We start from the raw sequence: 24,303 nt of genomic DNA on the forward strand, positions 1-24,303 counted from the left end.
GATTTCAGAATTGCTAAAATGACTGCTTTACATTGTTTTGGATGCTGTTGTTCTGTTTTGCAGTGACAGAGTTTTCCACAGGAGAAAAATGTGGAATCCCAGCCTAAAATCTCACATTGCAGGGGTAATGTCCTCAGCCTCATGTCGGGCCAGAACTGGCCACCTGCTCAGGAATGTCACTGAAACGCTTGCAGCCGCCCGTGAAAGCCCGTCAGCCCCTTTCCATGACTGCAGGTATGGTAACAGGGATTTGTACCTGGGCTTTTCCAACGGTGAGTGCTCAGCAGAGCTTCCACGCGATTTCTTGTGAGATACGTGCAGTGTACAGGATAATGATTACGTCTGACCAGACTAAACCTCGCGGTGTTAGCATTACCTCAGAGTTAGCAGTTGAATTACCGTGGGTATGTTCCTGCTTCATAGTTGAGCACTGCACAGCAGAGTTGCACCCGAGGGCTCACAGAGGGAGGTCCGAGCTGTCGGTACCCCTCAGAGCATCCTTACTGCAACTGCCTTCTTGCTTTGGAGGAGGTTCTTGTTTGGAGAAAGTGCCCTCAGTGTTGGAGCCCATAAAAGAGCTTTTCTCTGTGGGAGAAAGCAGATCTGTGAAAATCCTCAGGCCAGCCTGTGGATCCCTCGTTTCAGGAAGAAGCCATAGAGCCTTTGGGAAACAGCCTACACCTGTCTTCTGCAGGCTGTGGAGGAAAGTTTATCTGTGTCTCCTGACTGTGTACCAAGCAATGTGTACTAACCGTGTTTGTGGGTAAACACAGCAGCGAGTGCACTTCCAGCTTTGAGGAGGTAAGGTCAGCACGGCAGGCTGAGGGAGCAGAGCTGAGCCTTAGCTCACAGCTGAAAAGGTCTGGTCTCCACTCCTCGCACACAAGGACAGTGACCATGCATGACTTGTACGACAGCTGAGTATTTAGCCAGTGGTAAGCACACTCTTGGCAGCAAAGAGAAAGCAAGAAAGTGAAAAGTGACAGAAACAGGCCTTCAGGTTAGTACTTCAGTCTCCACATCATCCCTGCGAGTGAATTCATATACCCTCAGCCGATCAATTTCCTTTCATCTGCATAGGTGTGTTGAGACCCACAGGGTAACATCAGGTCTCCGCACACACACACCTGCGTTGCATGAATGCCTCTTGTGTGGCTGACGGGAAATTCTGGAGGCTGTGAGCCTATGGCAAAATACAGGTGGGTCTGGTTTCCCTAGTCATCATCTTTAGTATTACACATGCCATGATGATGAAGCACTGCAAATCATGAGTCTGCTTGCATTCACTGATAAACCTGTCATGCAAAAGGCTCTTTGGAGTAGGAATTCAGCAAAGGGCATTTTACATCTGTCAGAAATAATTCAGGGGTGTGGAGTGACTCACTGGGAAGTGCATGAATAATCAAGACTTCACAAAGCCATGAACTTTTGTCTGGCACTTCAGGGGGGAACAAGTTCCCTGTGTTAGGGATTGTGTTCTGGGGACTGATGCTAGCAAAAATACCAGAAAGAGGGATTTTTTTCAATGAAAACAGACTGGCCACTTTTAAAGTGCAGTTTTGTGTATGCCAGCTTATCATGGATGTAAGACTGCAAAGCTCAGTGTAGAAAATAAAACTGAGCAAGCAGGCAAGCCTTGCTCTGGTGTATGGTCAGAGGAGTTTCTGCTGTAATCAGAGGAGTGATATCACATCTCAAGGTGTGTCAGTTTCCTAAACTGAAACAGTAGTGCAGTGAACCAACAAAGAAATCCACAGCCTCAAAGCAGGTGGGGGTTGAGATCAGTCCCAGAGAAAAGCCCTGTCCCACCACCAGGTCGTCCTTCCCTCGGGAAGCCTCACAGAGCACCTGCCCTGCAGTAGGGTGCGAACCGTCACATAGACGACAAGAGGGGCTTGTCTGTCCCACCAGCTGCCGACTCCGGCACATGTCTCCATCGCTCTTCCCAGGCGTCTCTCCTAAACAATGCTCTTTTGCGAAGGGGATGAGGTGAATCAATCAGCGGTGGCTTATTTACCATAAACAAGTTCTCAAAATATATACCTTAACCTGTCGTGACCTCATATCTAATGGTCAGCGGGACCTGCATGTGCAGAAGGGTGACTGGAAGAAAATGAGGGTAATCAGTAAACATCTTTCCCACACAGAGCCCAGAGACACCTTCTCTACCGTACAACAAACTCTTCTTGAGATATCACTTCTTAGTTGTTTTTTTTTTCCCCAGGACAGAATATTGTTCTAATTATAATCAGGTACCATGTTAGGTGAACAGGTAATAAGGTAATTAATGGACAGAATGGATAGTTTTGAGAAGCAGTTGATGCCAGGTAAACCTTAAAAATAAAGGATTAAACTAAAAATCAAGGCGTAAAATTTGAGACTAGAACAGACAAAGGGGAAATTAATTCAGCCTAAGCTGAGTGATTTAATTAGTGAAGGACTCGGATCTTTCCCTCACCCCAGTAAGAGGCAGAGAGATTTGTGTTTCAAAGGAGTGATAGATTAACTATTTCCTTTGCCCTTGGCCAAGACTAGAAAGTTGCCAACTGCTGCTGGTTCCTGCTTGCTGTATGGAAATGAGGAGCTTGATTTTTTTTTTTTTTTTTGACTGCAAACCAAGCAACCAGTAGGAGTTGTGCTGATGTGAGGTTTTGATTTGCTGCGCTGCGCAAGAAGAGCAACGAGAAGGGGGAGAAGGTGGGGTCATTTTTTGGCTAGCCTGTGCCGAGGTCCAGAGCCAAGGTACCGTGCAGGGTTCAGGTGCTGTGACCCCCAGCTTGTGCCATCGGGGCTACCAGGTACTGCATCCCCTGGAAGACAGAGCGCTCTGTCACAGAAACTGAGAGCTGGAGATATCAACAGTGCGTGGGAACGGGAGACTTGGTAAATGCAAGAGATGGCAGGAAATCGTTGTAGGCTGAGGAAAGGCTGGGAGAAAGCTTGCGAGTTTCAGTCACAGATTGGAGAGCGGATGAATTAAGTGACAGACATTAGCTTGTGTTATGTGTGTAGTAAGGTCCAGAGGTTGTCACTACAGATCACCTATTTCCAGCACTTATTTTCTTTATGTAAGTTGTAAAATACTTCTAAAAAGTACTGGTTAGGCGACAGGCTAATCTACCCTTGATCTGTTCTTGCAAGGACAGGGTCACTGTGGGCTGAATTCATCATGACCACAGCTTACCAGCACTTTGTCGGACTGCTTGATCCGACGTGCGTAAGATAGACAGTGAATGTGAGCTCCGAGAGCGCAAGTCCATGACAAAGGCATGTCTTGGAGCAGGGCGAGGAATGCAGAGGCGTGTGCTGGAAGGTGTGGCAGGTATGCGTGAGCTGTTAATGACTGTGCTGAAGAAATCCTGGTGATACAGAGGTGAAAGAGTCCAAGAACTGGAGCACAGCCCATGCTTTGGTATCAGCTGAAGGTCTGGTCTGCGACCGTAGCAGCTGGTGGAGGTTCCTGGCATGGAAATGCCATTCAGGAGCAGTGATTCTAAATCTCACACGCTAGCAAAAGATATGAGCCTGCCTTGTTGTTATCCTAATTTTCAAAGACTTTATAATGCTTTGCACAGCCATCCCGTCTTTCATTTGAGAGTTCACCGGACAGGGCACTTCACAGCTGTTACCACCCTCCTCTTCACAAGGCCCCTCTGAAGCTGACCTCCCTGTCACCCACTTACAAGCGAGGAAAGGCAGCAAAATGAGGGGTTTCATTTACTCTGATGGAAAGTGGCTAGAACTGAGAAATATGATAGATGAAATGTGGCAAAAGCACTGTCTAGCATTCCTAAAGCTGAAATATGAAAAGCTAAGTTCTGCAACTTGAAATACACGGAGTCTTGTCAGATTGCGAGTCAAAGCTGTGGCAGGACCTGAACCCGCCTTGTCAGCCCTGCGACTGAGCTGCGAGTCCCTGTGTGTGCTTCAGCTGCGCGTACCACAGGGACCTGCACAGTCCGTACATGAGCGCTGCTCCGCCTGCCTGCATTGCCTTGCTGCAAAGAATGGCCCTGAAGTATGGGTGGTCAACATTGCACCAAAATTTCTTCCCGCCCTCCCCCCCCGAAAGTTTGGTACTGTTCACCTTATTTGCTGAATTGGTTTTCCCAGTCCCCCTCGGTGGTCCCATGCGCTGTGAAGTGCTGTAGCACACTCCTGCAAACAGTCGCAGCACAGTGGCGGACACACCGGTGCTTCAATCTGGGAACAAGGCATGCGTTGCCTGGGAAATGAACCACAAGCATGAGTGGTCTTTCCTAACGCCTGGCAGTTGTCCCACCCAGGCGTCACCTGCTTCTGCAGCAGCCAGAAGGAGGGACAGGGATGGTGCAGCTGGCGGGGGAACGGCTGTGGGCTTGGCCCCATGTCCGGCCAGCAGTACATGATCAGGCATGTTACCGACAAACGCTTCCAGGTATTCCAGGCAGGAGACATGCCACGTCCATCTCATCTAGATTTTTGAGATTTTTCCATTCCAAAGACTTGGCTAGGTGATTGTTGTTTGGTTTGTTATTTTTTTTTTTCTTTTTCTGTGTGGTAACTGAAGACATTTACTACCAGACAGGATTCTTGGTCCCTTAAAAAAGGCAGCCAGGCTCATCTACTGAAAGCAGACATCTTCAGTGGTTGCACTGGGTGTCTGCTGACTTTGGGCCTTAGTCTTTTATCTGGCTTGTCACCAACCCAGGTCTGCAGATGTGGAGTGATTGAATATACGATGCCAACAGCTGCCTGGGGCTGTATTCCCTCCCTGCAGTACCCAGAGTCACTGCAAGCGCAGTGTGGTGGGAAATGGGCTCGGCAGGAGGAAGGGGAAGCACATGCTGTCCTCTGGTCCAGGGTAATGCAACAAGGGCTTTCTGTTGGAAGCATGAGGTATGTGCCTAATGTTATCATTGCCATTCAAAGAAACGGGCTGCTCTGGTACAGTCATCTCTGTTTCAATGTCTGGTTATTGTGAAAGCTAAGAAATGCCATCCTGTCCACAATAAGAGGCCATCTCTGAATCATATCCTTCAGTAGATGCTCCAGGATGAGTGCAAAGGAGGTTCTCATCACGATGTATGTCAGTAGTAAGGTTTCCTGGGAGTAAGTGAGGGTTCTAGAGGCTCACGATATTTATCTCATGAGTTCTTTTGTTCGCAGGGATTGATCCTTGGAAAGCTGCCGTAATACACCAGGAGAAAAGCAAGTTAGTCATGCCTTTATGGGAGCTTTGCATACCCCTACCCAAGAGCAAAATGGTTGTCATCACAGTGGTTGTCTGCTGCATCCCGGGCTTTCCTGAGCTGAACAGGTTTGTGTCAGCTGAGAAGAGTGAAGGTGACCTTCTATGTGGACAGTGCTGTAGCACTGCAATTGAACTCCAGTTCTTTAAATGTGTGCACTTGGGGGTATTCTCTCGGTAAAAGCTAGTACATCCTGTGCCACTGATTTCTTCCAGGTTGACTCATATTTAAATCTAATTGTTGCAAGAAAGAAGAACAAGCCTAGTCAGCTAAAATGGTGACAGGAGGAAGAGAGAAATCAGTTTAGGAAATATGAATCACTTGAACTTCACAAAATTCCTGAATGGGGAAGCTGGAGCTCAAAGATAATATAAAAAATCTGTTCAGTAGTGGAAACAAGCCAAGTCCTGTGGCTCCTAAGTGGGTGTCTAACCACAAGACTTCCCGTCTTCATCGAACTAAAGATGCTTGCTCATCATTCTTGAAGAAGATGCTACTCTAATCTTTTTTGTTCATGTAACAGTGCAAAGGAACTTGCTTCATCTGTTACGTGTCAGTGCAGTTTCTGATGTGAGAATGAAGCAAACTAACAACTCCATCACATATTCTAGCAGAGTCCAAAGTAAATTTAGCATTGCAGCTAACATCATAGAGTAATGATTTCCTGGTGGGATCTAGCATATGCAGTAATTACAAAATCACCTGCTTTGGTGAAAAAGTGGATTAGAGTCACTGGCTTAAAATTGACTATTTGGCCTGACCAAACAGCTTTATCCACCGCAGAGATCATAAAGATTTTTATCACAGTGGGATTAAGGCATTGATTTACATCTGACAGTAAATTAAACTGAGATGAGTGATGCTGTAACTGTCCCCAGTTTCCTGCCTTGGCTCTCTTGGATGTTGCTAACCCTGGAGGGAAAATGCTGAACAGGACCTCTAGCAGCTCCTGAGTCAGCACAGCTTACAGCCCAGCGCACTGAGGTTTGCTAGCACTTATTTCAGTGTATTGCAGTAGTAAGAGTTGACTACAAAGAAATGCGTAAGAGCTTAGCAAAACTGAGGACAGGGCAATACAACAGCAAATTATATTTAAAGCATATAACTGTGAAGTGATGTAACTAGAAAAAATTATAGCTTTAGCTTCAGCTATAAAAGATGAGCTTGACCATTACCAGGCAGGAGCAAGGACTGAAGCTTGTGCTAGATAGATAGTGTGAAAACATCAGCTCAGTGCTCTGCAGTGGTCAAAAAAACCCAACACATTTAACATTGGCAATTATTAGGGGACCAAACAGGGACCAAAACAGAAGACATAACTATGGTAGGGTACCAATCCAGGGGTCAGCGAGACATTGAGCACTGTTTGCAATTCTGGTCGCCTCATCTCCAACAGGCACATTAGAACTGGAAAAGATTCAGAGAAAGGCAACATGCTAGAAGCCATCGAACCGAGTGGGTAAGAGTGCCAAAAAGAGCAAAGGGTCGTAAGAGGCAGGTTCAAAGTAAATCAGAGGAGGTCATTCCTCACCCAGCAGCACTTTGCTGCACTAAGGAACTGCGTATCAGCCTTCACAAGAGTCGGTATGAACAGCCCTGCCTCTGCCTGCACGTCTACAGCACAGGGAATTGACCAGCAGCAATCCTGCATCCCATTTACCGGCTTCATGCTCGGTAATTATAGAGAAGCCAGGAAAGAAAAACAAGACTGATCTCTAGCAGGGACCCAGTGAGGATCAGGCAGCAAAAAATGTCTCTGGGTTGGGTTCAAAGTGTGCACAAAGAGGGAGAAGCATGTTAGAGCAATCCAGCTCCTCAGCACCTGGCCTTGCCGTTGCTGAGATAGCTACAGTTGCTACCCCCAGACTAAACCTGTGAGAAGTACACAGCCGTTGAAACACACCCGGTCTCTAGGCCTGCAGAAATGCAGCTGAGGCTGCTAAGAGCACGATAAATCTCTGACGTGCAGCTGGGGACTCAGGTAGTCTGCCCCTTCCACCGTGGCTTCCTTTGTTCTAACTTTGTGTTGCTATTCCCATTCCCGTAATTGTTGCTCCTTGCTGAAAAGTTTGGGTGAATGTTTCAAAACACTTCTCTGAAAGAGGGATGTGGTGCTGGCTGGGGCTATTTAGAGCACTGCTCCGAGTGATCACTGACGCTCAGGGCTGTGCAAGCCTGTGTAAACAAGCAGGGAGAGAAATGGCTTTCGTCCGCTTACTCCAACAGTGTGGGTCTCTGGTCTCGGGAGCAGCGCAGGGTGCTGAGCAGCATCCTTACTTACGCAATGACCGCCTTCGCACGTTGCGCTCACGCCTGCACCTTCTCTGGCTGTTGCTGTGTGCTGGTGGGCTGTGCGGTTTTCACTGCGGTTTCACAAAGTCGTGACAGAGACGGAGCTGTCCCATAACGGCTGTAGCCGATGGCCGAGCCACGCAGTGACTCATGCCAGGTCCAGTGTGCACAAAGCTCTGCTGAAAGCTGCTGTGGTGTGCAAAGGAAACACCTGATATCTTGATTGCTAATTGTCTCTGGTCACCTATTATCTTGGAAATTCAGCGACTGATGTCTGGGCATGAAAGGAAGCGATTGTTTGGAAGTTGCCAGGAAAACCCTCACATTGCAGGTGTGAGTCATTTTTCTGGGTTTTGTCTGGCAGAGAGGCCGTGTGGGCCGATGGACTTCTTCTCCCCATCGCCTGAGGTGATACGGGCGTTGCTTCATGCGGGAGATAGCAGGGCTGTGGCAGCCTCCGTGTAACGCAGACCAGCACAGCTCTGCACCGCGCTGACACCGGCCCCGGGCCTGCTGCAGTAGCCTGTGGCTTTTCAGGGGCGAGCGCTGCCCCACCGGAAGACCCCGGCAGACTCTGATCATCCCAAGGACTGGTGACAATCCTTCGTCTCTCTGGTACGTATTATTCAGCTCTCTAAAACTCACCTTTATTCACATTCCCACCTTATTATTATTTGAACGGATATAATGTTTATTCCCTTCCATCTATATTTCTTTCCTGAGTTTCCTCAACTGTAATTCCATAATTGCTTTAAAACAATTCTGTAAAATCTCTTTAAAAGTTTGCTACCATAAAGTCTTGTCTACGGTGTATTTTAAGTTGTAGTCCTAAGGACTTCTTTTACAAGGGTCCAAAAAAAAAAAATTTTTTTTTAAATCCAAAAGCTGACTGAATTCTGCATGTTTTGTGTGCAAGGCGACAGGCTGGTACAGGCTGGATGCGGGGCAAGCCCAGCTGCCGCGCCGAATAGCCCCGCTCGTCCGCGTTCTGGTGGGAGCCGACCCTCCGGTGTCTCCACGCTGCGGGGCGGCGGTGGGCTGGGGACTGCGGGGGAGAGGGGCCCACGGCTCTGCGTGACAGGCAGTGGGCAGCACTCGCCGTCCCGCACAGCCGGCCGCAGCCGCAGCTGAAGCCCCGGGACACCGGCGGCCATTGCTAGCAGGGTGCGTGAGGCTTTCACCCTCGGCAGGCGCATCCCTCTGCAGCCGTGCCCGTCGGCTCTGGGCAGGAGTGGGTGCCCGCCATCCCCATCGGCTCCAGGCAGGAGTGGGTGCCCACCATCTCCGTCGGCTCCGGGCAGGAGTGGGTGCCCGCCGTCCCCATCGGCTCCGGGCAGGAGTGGGTGCCCACTGTCCCCATCGGCTCTGGGCAGGAGTGGGTCCCCGCCGTCCCCATCGGCTCCAGGCAGGAGTGGGTGCCCGCCGTCCCCGTCGGCTCTGGGCAGGAGTGGGTGCCCACCGTCCCCATCGGCTCCGGGCAGGAGTGGGTGCCCGCCATCCCCATCGGCTCCGGGCAGGAGTGGGTGCCCACCATCCCCGTCGGCTCCGGGCAGGAGTGGGTCCCCGCCGTCCCCGTCGGCTCTGGGCAGGAGTGGGTGCCCACCGTCCCCATCGGCTCCGGGCAGGAGTGAGTCCCCGCTGTCCCCGTCGGCTCCGGGCTGGCTGAGTGGGGCGATGCTCGCAAAGGCAGGGGCTTCCACTGGGACTTCAGCAGCCGTTGAGAGTGTTTGCAGAAGGATTAAGCAAAACAAGCCGCTGGGTTTCTCCATCCCCCCATTTGTGGGGCCGAGTCGCTTCATCTCTCTTTGTCCATCTGGTATTTAGAGACCTGTATTTTAAGCCCGCTGGTCCCCTCAGGAGGGCATTGCCGGCTGGCCAAACATTCTGCGGTCGTCTGCGATGCCACGGGGACCTGGGCTGCACTCTCCTCCTCCACCAAGCCCTGCACAGCACAGGAGGAGCAGTGTGCACGCAGCAGGCACAGCTGTTGGCGTCGGGTGTCTGCTCAGCTTTATTTTGAGGTATTTAAACTTAGCAAACTGGCTTTTTTTAGGTCCATATGCACAGATCAGGTGGTCACCTGTGGCAATATGTTTATTCACAGATTCTAGCTGCTTTCAGGGAACAACCTTTTCTCAACATAATTAGGGCTATTTGCGTAGCTGCTCACAATTACCTCTCGGTTGACAAAAACCACCACAGACTCCCTCATTGAGCAATAACTCCTGGAGACACAAGGGTGAAAAGCCAGAGGCTTCTTGCTGTTGAGTGCCTCAAAGATTTTTATGAGCCTGCTGTAAATGGATGTTTACTTTCGAAGCGCTGCACACCTTGTACACTCTGCCATCCTAGTGGCTTTCCAACTAGCAGATTTACCCAGCAGTTCGACAGCTGTTAATATCCTTTAGCAGCTGTTAATATCCCAGCCTCCCTTGCCTCTGCCCGTAGGAATGAGACTGCAGATAGGTGTAGAAAAGCCTGATCCGGGCATGGATGTGCATTCAACTGGCAACACAGTGCGTCCTTTCAGCTCTGGCAAGCAGGCACAGGAGGAGGACTAGGGACAGCTTCTAGGAGAGGAGGAACGGGAAAGCCTTGGCACAAAGAAGAGTGGTGAAGCCTGAAAGGTTGGATGCCCTCCACAGAGGATCAGCTTTCATGTCTTGATGACCATGTTCCTTTCCTCGGTGCCTCTCCTTGCCCCAAGACCACAGTGCTCCGGTTTCTCTCTTCCTTGCCCCTCCACTGCGCCATTTCTTGCCTTCTTTGCCCCTTGACACTCGCACAGGCCTCCCAGGCTCCGTCCGTGGGGGCAGCTGCTCCCTCACCCGCGCTCGCCGGCCCCGCTCTTTCCCACCAAGGTTCTCCCTCCACCTGCCTGGCTTGTCCCTCCCTCGCAACGGGCCTGGGGCATCAGGGGATAAAGGGTTGGTGTGCTTTGAAAGGCAACTCATCAGAGCCAAGAGGATGGGGAGCAGACACAAGAATTCACCTCTCCAGGGACGTGACTGCTTGCTTTGAACAAAAAATAAAAGAATCTTCGGGTCTGGGGGATATGCTTAGTCCCTTCTCATCACCAGACCGTTTGGGTTTGATGAGAAGAACATGCCGCCACTTGGGAATGATGAATTTGCATCTCTTACAGAGAGAATTTCAGCCAGAGACGTTTTCGTAGGTCCAGAAGGAATGTGCGATTCATCAACACATGTAACAACGCGTGTAAGAACTTTCCTAAGAAACTCTGTAATACTATTTTAGGATTTTATTATGCTAGGATTTTAGGAGTGATGCAAGAATCAGGAGCTTACACATCTTTGGTAGAAACTTTGCATTCCCAGCACATATGTCATTGCTGCCTGACGCACCCAGAGATTTGGGTGTCCAGGGAGCACCGAGCCAGGGCTGGAGTGTTCGATCACCTGCAGCCACCACATCACCCCAGCCAGAGCCGTTCCTGCGTTCATCTTGCGCTGCCATAAATACAATTACTTTAACAGGGAAATAAGAAATGTGAAAGACACAAAAGCTGCTTATAAACAGCTCCCCTCCCTTCCTAAAAATGTTATTAACTGTTTCACAATGTAATATCAAGTGGGATGTTCACACTCAAAGAATTGCTGTCAACAGCTTGATGTCCAAGGAGAGACCAGTGACGAGTGGTGTTCCTCAGCGGCAGCACTGGGACCAGCCCTGTGTAACATCTTTGTTGGTGACGTGGACAGTGGGATCGAGAGCACCCTCAGCAAGTTTGCCGATGACACCAAGCTGAGTGGTGTGGTTGAGACGCTGGAGAGAAGGGATGCCATCCGGAGGGACCTGGGCAGGCTGGAGAGGTGGGCCTGTGTGAACCTCATGAGGTTCAACAAGGCCAAGGGCAAGGTCCTGCCCATGGGTCAGGGTAATCCCAAGCAGAGTTACAGGCTGGGGACAAAGGGACTGAGAGCAGCTCTGAGCAGAAGGGCTCAGGGGTGCTGGTTGACGAGAAGCTCAACATCACCCAGCAACGTGCGCTGGCAGCCCAGAGGCCAACGGTGCCCTGGGCTGCATCCCCAGCAGCGTGGGCAGCAGGGTGAGGAGGGGGGATTCTGCCTCTCTGCCCTGGTCTGCTGAGACCCCCCGGGAGTCCTGTGTCCCGCTCCGGAGCCCTCAGCACAGGGCAGACCTGGAGCTGTGGGAGCGGGGCCAGAGGAGGCCCCAGCAATGATGCGAGGGCTGGAACCCCTCTGCTGGGAGGGAAGGCTGGGAGAGCTGGGGCTGGTCAGCCTGGGGAGGAGAAGGCTGCGGGGAGACCCGAGAGCAGCTGCCTGTGCCTGGAGGGGCTGCGAGAGAGCTGGAGAGGGGCTGGGACAAGGGCTTTGAGTGACAGGACAAGGGTAAGCAGCCATGCAGAAACCTCCCTTGTATTTCATGTCCCCTCCTGCCCTGGCAGTAATGGTTGAAATATCCATTCCAGTCTGCTAAGGCAAAACGCAGATCTTTTTATTCTTTCTTCTGCCTTAAAGAGGACTGCTTCGAGAGCAACCAGACTGTTTTTGTACCAGCTCCGCACTGAAATTTAAACACTTCCGAGATCTACTAGTAACATTTTTCTGAAATATCACAGGCTAAGTCCTGGAGGAAGACGAAATGGAGCTGACTGCAGGCAGAATTACAGACAGTGCTATTCACCATGGCCTTTTCTAATAGGCTGTATCAAACAAACAAAATCCTGTCATCATTTTTACACCTTTTTTGCCATGTTACGTGCACGTCTCGCACAATTTATGTTTCATCATTGTCCCTGCTGATAACCAGTCTCATCTGCTACCACGCCATTGTAAAACAGTGAACAACAGAAGGGTTTGAAAAACGGTTGTTGTCGACTTTACCATGCCAGGTGCCTGGGGAGGAGCGAGACCGCATTAGAGCTCAGAATTCACTCCTGAAGAGCTCCTTTCTCACGTTTCTCCCTTGCCCTGCGTACCCGCTGTGCAGGAGTCCCCACGAGACTCGCACTTTGGGACCGGGGCAGCTTGGATCCCATCGCCGTCGCTGCCGCGGTGAAGGGTGCACCCACACGTGTGTCGCACAGATGAGACTTTGCACGAGAAGAGACATGGGAAGGTTAACTCCGGCAGTCTCTTCGGTGTTTCACCGCTGTCTGCACTCCCCACATTTTTTTTCTGTAAGTTGCCAGCATGTGGTTTCAGTGCGGCAGCTCTTCAGCTTTAGTCCTTCCTCCCGCCCTAAATAATTTCATTTCTGGGATTCCAACCAGGCCATCATACTGAATGGATTATTAAACTGACTTGCTCTTCAGGCTGGGCAGGAAGAGCGTTGCCCCTGTAAGGGCTCACAGTGGTTGGTGCGACATTACCCTGGGTCTGTGCGAGTGTTGGTAGCAGAACTTGGCCCCAGCGGGTGCTGAGCTATCGAGTCATCTGCAATAAGAGTCTCATTTTCAGAGCAGTGCAATTTTCTCCACAACGACGTTATCTTTGTTCCTCAGTTTCTGGCAGCAGAGCTGCTCACACATGCTATTAGCAGATGGCAGAAGACGTACATGGAATTTGCTCTCAGAACATTTCTTCCATTCTTCCTCCCAGACTGCAGAAGTGCAAATTCAAGCTAAAAGCATGTACTGGCTACAGCCCTTCTCCAAGCAGGGCTACACACAGTTAAAAGCGGGCTCCAGGAGAAACCTCTCAAGCATTTCAGTCTCTCTGCCATAGTTGAGCTGCTCAGCGCATACCCGTTCGTCAGAAATGCAGGGAGCGCGCTCCTGTGAAGCCACGCTCCTCGGTGCCGTGCGTCGGCCCCTTTTTGGGGTCAGCTGTTCCCAAGCAGCAGGCGTTGCGGGAAGGCAGACAGCCTCCACCAGCCTCCCCAGCAAGCCGAGGCGCCCGGCTGTGGCCCACAGCTAACGGCTGTAGGCTCGGCAGAGCTCGCTGCCCTTGGTGTAGACCAAGATGAACAGGTAAATTTAAGGATCAGGTGAATAAATTGCCAGAACAGGCCTGAATTCAGGAGCACGGACGTGCGTGCATTGTTCAGCCTCCAAGAGGAGGAGGCACGAGCCTGACGAACTCCACATCGTCCCATATTGACACTGCTGTCAGCTGAAATGGAGCCGGCCTTGCGTGGGGCTGCTGCCGAGGGGCTCTGGGAGCTGCTGCTGTAACCGTGCGCTCGACCGCTCGCCTCCAGCCTGCATGTCTTGGCCAGGTACCAATGCCATGCCCTGGAGCACAAGCCCACTCGTCCGTGGTAAACAGTGGTTCAGATCCCCAAAGGGAAAGGTTTCAGCCATAAATCAGACACACGCTGCAGACACAGCGGGACACCATCAAAACGTGTCTTCAGATCGAAGGCCTGCTCGGGCAGAACAGGCTACGATGGCCAGGGATGCTGGAAGCCACCACTGCTTTACAAAGCAAGGTTGAAAGACTCGAGTACTCAAAAGTTCTGATTGATACCTGTCTGGATTTCGAGTTTCAATTTTCAAGCCACTACCTCAAGTGTAAAATCTGTTTGTTTTTTTGTTTGTTGGTTTGTTTTTCTTTTCACAGGGATACTTGGTCAAATAATTAAAACATGCTTCAGTGGTACAATTTTCATGTCGATGCTCTTGCCTTTCTAGCCCGTCTCAGAGGATTTGTTCCTTTTGTTAGACAGCGCAGACAGAAGGGGTACCGACTACTTGCTTTTGTTCATGAAAGTCTTTAAGTTCCAAGATTATTTAAAATAATTTGCTTCCATACAAACGTACTTCCTATTGCGCTGTGCTCTCTCCTCAAAGATGGAAATCCAATTCCCCAGTTTCAGGAAGCCTTCAAGTTTCAGGTGCTGCTGTTTTCACAGGGTACGAAGGCCCACCTCCCTGTGCACCCACGCGATGCTGCTGGTGGTTCGGAGCAGAGGGGCAGCACGTAAAGCGCTGCTGTGTGTCTCTGCCAGTGCTGAACTATTCAAGTCATACTTCTATGTGCACCTGGTGATACCTTCTACTGAAAAGAGTACACGGTAGAGGCACTTTTGTGCCAACCATGGAATTTATTTCCTTAAAAAAGTATTTTCCCTAAAGCCTAATAGAGATTGCAGCCCTAGATAACTCACTTGCTTTGTTCCAGTGTCAGCAGCATGCAGTGGAAAGAGCTGAAACGACTGCAGAGAGGGCACGGCCAGCCCCTGGCATGAGCACTGGTGGCCGGACAGGCAAATGATCTCCTGTGCGCAGGGCAACCATCTACAGAAGGAAAGAAAAGACATTGGGGGAAAACAGAATTTTTGTTATATTTTTGTTGTACTTGGGGAAAAAAAAAGAATTTGTCATCTGGCTAAGAAAGCTAAGTACAATGTATTCTACGATTGCTACCTGACTCTACGAAACTTATATTGAGCGCTGCTGACACCCCACATCTCTCCTACGCTTTCTTTTGAGATTTAAAGACAAGAGGCTACTTCAAGTTGGCTACATTTATTTGCCCTTTCCTTCCCTTGAAGCAAACATAACCAGTAGAATTCCCTGGTGCATTTCTCTCCTTTCTGAGGTTTCTTTTCTCATTTGCCCTCCTCCATATAATCAGACCCCTTTTCACACATGGGTGAACCTAGAAAGCCATTAAGAGTGGGAACCACGTGAACCAGTTCAGCGAACATCAGGTAATTGTGCCTTAGAGGCCTTTTTGAAGGTCAAATATTTCTGGGTAATTTTTCCAGTTACTTTCTTTGTTAAATGAAAACCCACTGAAAACAGGAAAAGCAGAAGGTGGCTTTGCAAAGTCTCTAACTCACTGGCCCCGTGAATCCACCTGCCCGTATCCCTGCAGGCTTTGCTTCTCCGTTTTCTGCCCAAGACACCCATAGTCACGAGTCACCTGCTTGTGCAAAATGTGTATCATTCACTGCTGCCCTGAGAATGGCTGAGATTTTAAAACCCACTTCTCAGTAGATGCTTACACTTCTAAGTCACTTCCAAGCTTTTGCCAAAAAAGGCTTACTTTACGTTTGCGTCACGATATGAAAAACAATCTAAAACTGACCTCTGAAACACACAGACTGAGCAACCGGCACCCCAGAGTGCTTGTGAACCTGGCAACCCGCCATCGCTCTCTGCGCAGTTTCTCCCATGTCCAGCGTGACAGGTGAGTTCACACTTCAGCTTTTCCTCCCAGGCACTGTAAATTTAGGTATTACCAATAAACTTTGTGATAATAAATAAGAAATTAAAACATCGATTTAAATGAACTGACAAGTGTTACAGCCACAAGACGGTCACATAATCCCAACTTTCACACAAAACTAGACAAGAACATCAAACAAATTTAAAGAAACGTTATGATGTTCTTTAACATGTACAATCTCAACTAGAGAAGTAAATAGATTTGTTGTATACCAAGAATGCAAGCACAGAGGAACTTTGCTAAATAGAATTTCTATTTTAGGAGAGATTTTAATTTAATAAACTGGTCTTGTTTTCTGAAAAACAACTTGTAATGAAGAACAGAACAACGCCACTTAGGCTGTAAATTCATCAACGCAAAGGCTTTTTTAAATTGCAGAACCTAGCACAAGAAGGCCCTGGTTTGTCCTCCCAGGAATGCAACACCAATAAATAACCATGTGGTGAGTTCCCAATCCCAGATTCTTTACTGTTGCTCAAGACGCCACAAAGGTTATGCGGAGTTTGCATGGCAGAGGATTCCTTCCCTGCAGATAACTGCGACCACGCGCCGGCACTGCCAGATGCTGCTCAACAGTCGTTGCACCCACCCAAACCTGGTGGCAGTCGTGGCAGATACTGGTGCGGCCAGACGCAGCGAATGGGCAGGCACATCCTGGAATGGGCTCCTTTTCCTTAAGGAAAACATCAACACTGACAAATACACTTGAGAAAGTAATTTTAACGTAGTGCAAGCGCATTTACTGCAGGTCTGCAGTGGAGCAGGGCAGCGCTTTGGCTGCTGCTGCTCGCCCGAGCCCTGCGCCCAGCAGCACTCGCTGAGAGCCGAGCCCCGCTCCACGCTGCGCACTGGACCGTAACTGGGCACAAACCCTTCTTCCCCGTGGACTCCATCCCCCGTGGGCTCTGGGTGGGGACGTGGGACCATCCACCGACCCTGCCTGCCGCTCCTCCAAACAGGCGAGGGCAAGCCCCCTGCCTGGCCCCGCCGCTGCCAGAAAGCCTCCACGCGCCGGTGGTCTCAGCGCTTCGGACTCCCTGTCCCCACGCCAGCCACAGACGTCAGCTGGGTTTAACACACATAAATGCCAAAAAAAGTCCACGGTTAAAGATTTAGCTCAAAGTCCTGTGCCACTCTGCACGGGAGAGGAAGGAGAGCTTTTGCAAGAACTCACAAAACAGAAGCTGCCAAATGCCCGAGCAGGCTGGTAAAGGAAAGCAGTCACTGCCTCAGCACCGTCAGGATTAGGCTGCCCGACGCCGGGCTCTGGACCAGGGTGAGCGGTGCCGAGCTCTTGGGGCTGTCACTCGGGGGATGCTCAGGGCACCTGGATGCTTGCTGGACGTATTTGTTGCTTTTGGAGTAGCTATCAGAGGCAAAATGACTGGGAAAGCACAAAGATGTCCTCTGGGGACACGCAACAAATAAAAGCAAACGAAGCTAAAGCGTAGCAGTGCACCGCTCCTTCCTCCTCCTGCCCATGGCCCCGGACTACCGAGATCGGTTGATTATTTCTAGAGCTTCCACAAAAGTAACTTTTGCAAGCGGTTGTTATTGCACAAGGATCTGCACCTCTACTGGGAGAGCGTTGCACAAATCGAGATGACGAAAATGACTCCTCTGCATCGAGCTCTTCTGGAGAACACAGACTGCCTCGGGCTTTAGACGCTGCTGGAGACACAGGACAAAATGTCTTGAGGCTCATGCAGCCCAGCAGTGTCTCCAAGAGCGGTCACTATCAGCTCCTCAGGGGAAGGCAACGGAAGTGCTCGGGGCTGATGGCATCACTTCAACCACATTCTTGCAGATTATTTCAAAGATTTCCAGTAGAGGCATCAGACCTCAAAAACGCTTCCAATCTTCTGGAAAGTATTTGCTATTCCCAGCATTTTGCAGACCCTAAAGGGACGGAAACAATAATTACACAAATGCCGTTCCCAAGAGGTAGCTTGGTAAAAAAGCTTGACGTTAATCAGCAGATCAATGGATTACCTCTGCGGCCTTTTAAAAGGCTCAGCCACATCTGCGACTTCCATCTCCCAGCCATCAGTGCTGCCACACCGCGAGATCCACACCGCAGTTGGCTGAGCGGTGCCGGTCACGCTCTTCCAGAACTCTTGAGCAGAAAAACCCTGGTTTTGGAGGTTTGTTATTCAGCCCATGGGTGTGCGGCTCCTTGGCTGAGAGCTGCCGTGAGACGGGTTGTCCTACCCACCCGGCACACCGTGGTGCTCCCGAGAGGCTCCTGCCCACATGTCTCGGCAGCCGGCACAGACACTGGGATTTGTGGCGTTTTGGAGCCGTGCCTCCAGCCGCGCTCCTTCTGCCCCGCAGCCATCAGCTGGGCTGCTCGGCAGTGCACATGCTAAGCGGCTCCCTGGACGTGTGCTGGTAACAGCAGCGAGCATCAGCTCAAAGACAACTTCCGAGAAACCCCACTGGAAACATTTAAGGAACATCACTTAATTAGGCAGTGTTCACAGACAGAAAATTCGCATAATGCCGCAGATACCAACATACGGTCAGCCCACCTAGCCCCAGGCAGTAGTCACGGTAAGACATGCTGCCGCGGCACAGAACCCACCACCACAAAGCCATGTGCTTTGCACGGGCTGGGAAGGTCCTTGCATGCCAAAATAGCTGGCGGATGAGCTAGAATTGCTAGGCTCCATAAAGGGGCTGCAGGTGAGCGAGCCTGAGACAGAACAAGAGGTTTTCAGGGTGTCTGTCAGCAGGCGAGTTCCAAGGAAAGGGATCGGGGAGAGCTGAAGACACTCTGCTGTTGGTAGGAGCAGGGCAGCTCCAGGAACGCTCGCTAAACTGGGCCCTCCCCGCTCGTCACTGCCATTCGGCTGGCCGCCCGCTGCTGCAGCCAGCTTCCCTCCTCCCTCGCTTTTGCTGTCTGGTGCTGGCAAAACAGAGGTTCGCAGGCTGCACGGCCCCTTCCACAGCTGCAGGAAGGCTCGCCAGCCCTCTCCTGCGGCGAGTGGGATGGGAGAGCCCTGGCTGGGCCAGGCTCGTGCGAGACGGAGCATCCCCCGAGCGCCTGCCAGCTGTGGGGAACGGCTACAAGCTGCGGGCAACAGCAACCACCCAGCCGCGCAGCCCGTACCACCTGGTGCCGCTCACAGCATCGCCCCGCACTGGTACCACTCCACAGAAGTGTTCTTTAAGAAACACGAAAAAGTGTGATCATTCTAATTATTTCTAATATTATAACTGTCCATCACATGCACACACCCACAGTTTTCTCTTTGAAGTGCAAGCGCCATCTTTTAATCAGTCTTTTCTGCAAGGTTAAAAACCCGCTGTTTGACGTACAGTACTCTCTTCCCTTCATGCCTGCTTTGATTTCTTGATGCAAGTCAAGATCCACTCCAACTCATTTGTCTGGTACTTGTGTTTAGAATGAAATACTTCATAACAGGTACACAGAGATCTATTTTGAGTAAATGTGAAATTCTATAATTAGAAAAAATAAACCAACCCATTTCAGTATTCTTAGACTACAAACATGTTGCTTGTCCCCATTAATAGCAGTCAAACTATAAAATATATGGTATAACATTTGCAATATTCATAACATATATATAGCATTTGTTAAAGGCACATCGTCCTTTAAAATCGGCTACATTTAATAACTTTTGATTGCTGTGCGTATTTGTAAACTTTAGCAAACCACACGATTTCAGAATGCAGGGAATAAGATGTTACCTGTGAGTACCAGCACTACCTAGAAGAGCAGGGCCCCTGGATACCGGATCTCAGCTTGTATCCCTGCATCCCACAAAACGTATTTATTTTGTACATTACTTAGCGGGTTGGGGTTGCAATGCAGCCCAAGCTGGCAGGGGTCCAGCGGCCTCTGCCCCGGCTGCACGGGAGACGAGCGAGCACCCCCAGGGCACCCCAGGGGCTGGGCTGGTCCTGGCAGGCCGGGCAGAAGTCTGTAGCTAGCAGGGGAGGACCTCTCCCTCCTCTTCCTCTCCCTCTGATGGCAACCCTGAACTGGCACCACTGGGCAAGCATGTGTTCCCTGTGTAAGCATGGATATCTTCAACGAACGATGCGCTGATTTCTTCTGCTGGGGTGGATGCCGGGAGTTCTCTTTCATTTCAGTAACCTTTCATTCATCGCTTCAGCGGCTCCTCCAGGGAAGGAGCCCAAAGGCGGAGGCTGCCTGAAGCCAGGGCTCCTGCGCGGAGAGCAGCAGCCGACTCCCTGGAACTCCTGCTGACCAGAGGACCTGCCCCAGAGTGGAAAGAGAGCGTGTTAATCAGGATTAAAGGGAAGTAACGGGCTTAGCGTAACACGACAGCCGTGGCAAAGAGAATGCCACATTTTATAGCTGCAATCCCTACTGTCAGATCTCTGTGTTACATTTTGGGTGTTGGCCAAATCGTGCTGGCTGCAGAATATTCTCTGCTACTTACAAGTCACTGCAGAGGGGCAGAACTGTCTATATTTAGGCCACCAAGCCCCCTGTGTTAATCTTTACTCCCTCTTTGTTTTAGTACTCTGCTTTCTATTTTTACCTCGCGTATTCTGCAGCAGGTCTGGATGCTTTAAGCAGGCAGGCCATCCTTTCCCCAGAAGAATTAATGGCCACGCCTGTAGTTTGTTTTCCATTTACTTACTTCTTCCTTTCTTCATGTGTGGGTTTTCTTATAACGCAGACTATAAAAAATACTCCAGCCAGAAAACAGAAGGCCTGAAATGGAAAGCAAATGATAAATCAAACGGTAGTAATAGAAAAGAAGGAAGGGGGCAACATTTGTAATGTAATTCTACCTAGAATTTCAGTTGCAGCTGTGCCTGTTTCAGATTATGAAGGTACATTTCAAAAAGAAAGCAAAGGATTTGTGGATGACAGATGCAAATCATAACAGCACAGTTGCCAGACAGAGACAGGAGCAATACTCGCTGCATACCTTCGTCCTCCATCAGCCCAGCCCTCTGCCGGGCTCGCAGTCAACGGTACCACATCCAGCCAGGAAAACGGCTCAGTCCGTGAAAAGGGTGGTAAAACTTGGCACCACATAAATAAGACAGCCACATACTTCTCATTATAAGCCAGTGCCGCTTCTGAACATCTGATCTCTACGCGATTTGAAATACGGGCTAATGGCAAAACTGGTATTTCCCATTAATACGACCTCCAGGAGCACTGGTTTGCATTACTCGGTCAATCCGCACAGCAGCCTGCAGGACTCCCTCGGGGCACTTCCCTTCTGATGGCCCAGCCTGGCCGCCGCCTGCTCTCTGCAGCGACGGAGGGGTCGGGTGGGGCTCAGGGATCGAGGCTGCAGCAGGGCTCGGGGTGCTTCGCCCCGGCGCCGCACGTCGCTGCTGGACCACCCCTGCCCGGGCCCTGACTATTCACCCTGCTTCCTCCAGTCCTCCTCAGAAGGAACCTAATCTGGGCAGAACATTTTTCACTCCCTCCAGCTCTCCCGGTTTGTGAGCTCAAACACAGCGGCAACGCACACGCCGCTCGCCCCTGCCATCCCGGAGAGCGCAGGCAGCACCAGGAAGACTGGGTATTAGGAAACGTCTCTTTACTGAAAGAGTAAAGGCATTGGAAATGCTGCCCAGGGAAGTGGTGGAGTCCCCATCCCTGGAGGGGTTAAAAAAATGTGTAGATGTGGCACTTCAGGATATGGTTTAGCACGCGTGGGGGTGTTGGGCTGACGGACTTGATGATCTTAGAGGTCTTTTCCAACCTTAATGATTCTGTGACTCCCTTCTGTTTGTCCCAGTCCCTTTCTGCTTCTCACTGGGGTGGGGAGCACAAGAGGTGAATTTGAGGAAGAACAGCAGAGAGCAGTCCCGGGGCCATCTCCCTCCCCAGACAGCACGGGGGTCTGCGCTGTTCCCCCACCCTCCCCAGCATTGTCCTGGGATGCTCCTCCAGCAGCTCCTGTGGGCAGGTTTGCACTGAAGACCTGGAGCAGGCAGCTGCTGCCCATGCACGGATGTCCAGTATGGAGTGGTATTCTGTACGCTGCCTTGCCTCGCCACGGCAGGAAAGGAAAGCCAGCAGAGCACTGCGGAGGGAAAATGCCCTGGAGATTCAGGCGTTGCCAGCTGTGATCAGCAGTCTCAGAGCCCCTTCCCTGCGGGACGTGCTTTGGAGCAAACTTTGCATGGTTTCAAGTAATACAGATCAAAGTGATACTCGCCACGAAAGAGGAACCAACTAACCAACAGTGATGCTTTTCTCAGAGCAGGAAAGGTACAAGGAGGAGCACAGGCCAGGAGAAGGAAAGAAATATCTTTGGGAAAAAGCTCCAGAGCTGTTGGTGATAGGAAACGCACAATCTTGAACCTGGCCAGTGCACAAACAACCAGCACTCTGGAAAGACAAAAAAAACCCACAACCACAAACCAAACCAAACCAACAAAAACCAGAAAGAAAAGGTTAAGAAGTATTTTGGAGCAGTGGTGGGGCCACCCTACCCCTACCAGTAATTGCCAGCAGCAGCGGGTGAGTAACTTGCGTCCTCTTCCATCTCAATAGACAGGGAAAGAAAAAAAGAGATCAGAAAAAAATCAGGGAACAAGGCATTTTCCTGGGAGCGAGGAGCAGCAGTATAGCAGGCTTAGGACTACAACACAGATTGCGTCTCTTTCCTTGCAAAGGTGTTTGCAGGTCCTGAACATTTTTAACTTCCACTGGGTTTGCTGGTTGTTGGTGCTCACGGTGTGGCAGCAATGCCAGGTCGAAGCGTGCGCCTTGCTCGTGGCAACTGAACTCAGCCCTTCACCCCTGCGTAAAACCCAGCGGGGCACTGCAGGTGTAAGCTCTTCCCGCCCAGCGCTGAAAGGACGCGGGACCTCCCTGCCCGGCCGTGGCTGCAGATAGGTTTACATGGACCTCTGTCATCTGCCGGCACGAGCTGTGCATTCCCACTGAGGATTTATTTTAGACCCCTGGCACTCCCTTCAGAGCATCGTGAATTACTGCACGGGGCACGTACGGTGGGACAGACGTGCTGGATGCCAAGATGCCGGCCTCCCTCAGCTGCCTCGCTTGCGGAGCTGAAGTCGTGAGCGCCGGTGCCTTGACTCGGCCCTGGGCTGAGCGGGTTGCCGTAGGGGACGTGCCGCACGGTGTCGGTACCAACACAGCACGGCAGTGAGGAGAGCTACTGACACGCAGGATGGAAGAGCAATAGCATGGGGAAAGTGGGGAGAGAAATTATTTCAGAGCTGGAGCTAATTTTGTAGAACCTGGCTATTAAACAAAGAACCATAGTGTTTTTAAAATTCTGCTTATTGAATTAAGTCACTCTCCTGCCAACTGGATTACTTCAGCTGGCCGAATAATCTGACACCTCTTTTTAGAAAAGAATTTGCTAACATGACCAACTCCGTATGACGGCATACCTAACCATCCCCTTCGCTGCGCTCTCGGGGAAAACCAGGCACTACAGCTGAAAACAAAGCCCTTTTATGGGAAACTTCTATAGAATTCAGAAAAGACTTGGAATAGAAATTAAAAGAAAACTCAATGCATTTCTGTTTTGAAGCCTAATAGAATCCTGGATTGGTACTTTTAGTCTGGCACTTCTTATTGTTTGCATTAATGTATAAAATGTGTATTCTTTTGTATTAAAATTTAAAAAAAAGAAATAACTTGATTATTACATATTAAAAGGTGCTTTTGGAGCATGAGGTTTCTCCTTGGCTTCCGAGAACGTTCTTTACAGAAACACTGAAAACCGGACTCTGAAGTCAGGCCAACGGCCTCCCTTCGCCCACCGCGTCCGCGAGTCTTGCCCTGCCAGCATGGCTGGCTGTTCACGGAGCTGGTGGCACTGCGGCCGCGCTCACAGAGCTGAACCGAGATCAGGTCTTCACGGTGCTGGCAGCGATTTTTGTACCCTCAGAGGCAGCCCTTGACCCAAACAAGTCTGCTTAGCAGAAGGGAAGTTTGTCTGTGTTTTATATAAAGGAGCAGATGCAGACAGGTTGTCCACGCTACCTAAGCGAGACTGCTGGAAAGCTTTTGGTGGATGCCAAAGCAGTGACTTAACCTGAAGATACACGTCTGCTAAAAGGAAACGGATAGCTACTAAACGTCACCTTTTCTTAACTTCTTTACTGTTACAGTTCAATTGCTGTGCACCCTGAACACCTGATCCAAGTCATCCTCTCCCAAACCCCCCCGCAGACACGCTTGAGCTCTCCTGGCAGAGTTGTGCCAGTACGGCAAATGCAAGCACGCTGAGTTTTGGAAAGTTACGGGCACCTTCTGGCTTCTCGTATCTCCAAGACCTCGCGATTTCTCCTTGACCTCCCAGACAGCTCTACCAGTCTCTGAGGGCCTTTCCATTCCTCTGAAATCCAGTTTTCCCTTTTTGCCCAGAAATAGAAGCAGGTGTTTTACCCCCACCTGATACCTTCAGTGTTAAAACACTTGGATGTCACAGCACAGAATTAAAACCAAAACAAAAAAGCTAGAAAGAGCTGGAACCCTTTGGGACAGAAATCCCAACGGGATTCTTTTGGACACCATCTCTGTGAGAGATTGCTGTTCTGGAGAGTTCTTCCGTGGCTTTTTTTGTGCCTCAGATTCATTAGTGGAAATCATCGGACTTCATTAGATCAAATCG

General features: G+C 50.4%; 1 protein-coding gene across 5 annotated transcripts; it reads right to left on the bottom strand.

The window, feature by feature from the left end:
• Positions 1–227: 227 nt before the first annotated feature.
• On the bottom strand, positions 228–19,003 carry LOC142361146 (uncharacterized). Of its 5 annotated transcripts, XM_075418489.1 has the most exons (6): positions 18,926–19,003; positions 17,678–18,123; positions 16,275–17,584; positions 15,545–15,679; positions 14,619–14,748; positions 228–585 (listed from the first exon to the last, which is right to left on the bottom strand). In XM_075418489.1, exons 3-6 carry the CDS (start codon positions 16,610–16,612, stop codon positions 490–492), a joined length of 699 nt encoding a protein of 232 aa, XP_075274604.1. In that variant the 5' UTR covers positions 16,613–17,584; positions 17,678–18,123; positions 18,926–19,003; the 3' UTR covers positions 228–489. The 5 variants fall into 5 exon arrangements, with proteins under 5 accessions (XP_075274604.1, XP_075274603.1, XP_075274606.1 ...); XM_075418488.1 differs by lacking the exon at positions 18,926–19,003 and having other exon boundaries at positions 17,678–18,837; XM_075418491.1 differs by lacking the exons at positions 228–585; positions 18,926–19,003 and adding an exon at positions 9,874–14,506 and having other exon boundaries at positions 17,678–18,837.
• Positions 19,004–24,303: the final 5,300 nt, after the last annotated feature.

The sequence above is a fragment of the Opisthocomus hoazin genome, chromosome 4, assembly GCF_030867145.1.
Source record: "Opisthocomus hoazin isolate bOpiHoa1 chromosome 4, bOpiHoa1.hap1, whole genome shotgun sequence".
Lineage (NCBI taxonomy): Eukaryota > Metazoa > Chordata > Aves > Opisthocomiformes > Opisthocomidae > Opisthocomus > Opisthocomus hoazin.

Coding starts and splice junctions, on each gene's coding strand:
- LOC142361146 (XM_075418489.1), bottom strand. CDS start 16,612: ATGGTCCCACGTCCCCACCCAGAGCCCACGGGGGATGGAGTCCACGGG. Junction 15,680..16,274: donor ACGACTGCCACCAGGTTTGG/GTGGGTGCAACG, acceptor CTAAATTTACAG/TGCCTGGGAGGAAAAGCTGA. Junction 14,749..15,544: donor TCAGTCTGTGTGTTTCAGAG/GTCAGTTTTAGA, acceptor TTCCTTCTGTAG/ATGGTTGCCCTGCGCACAGG.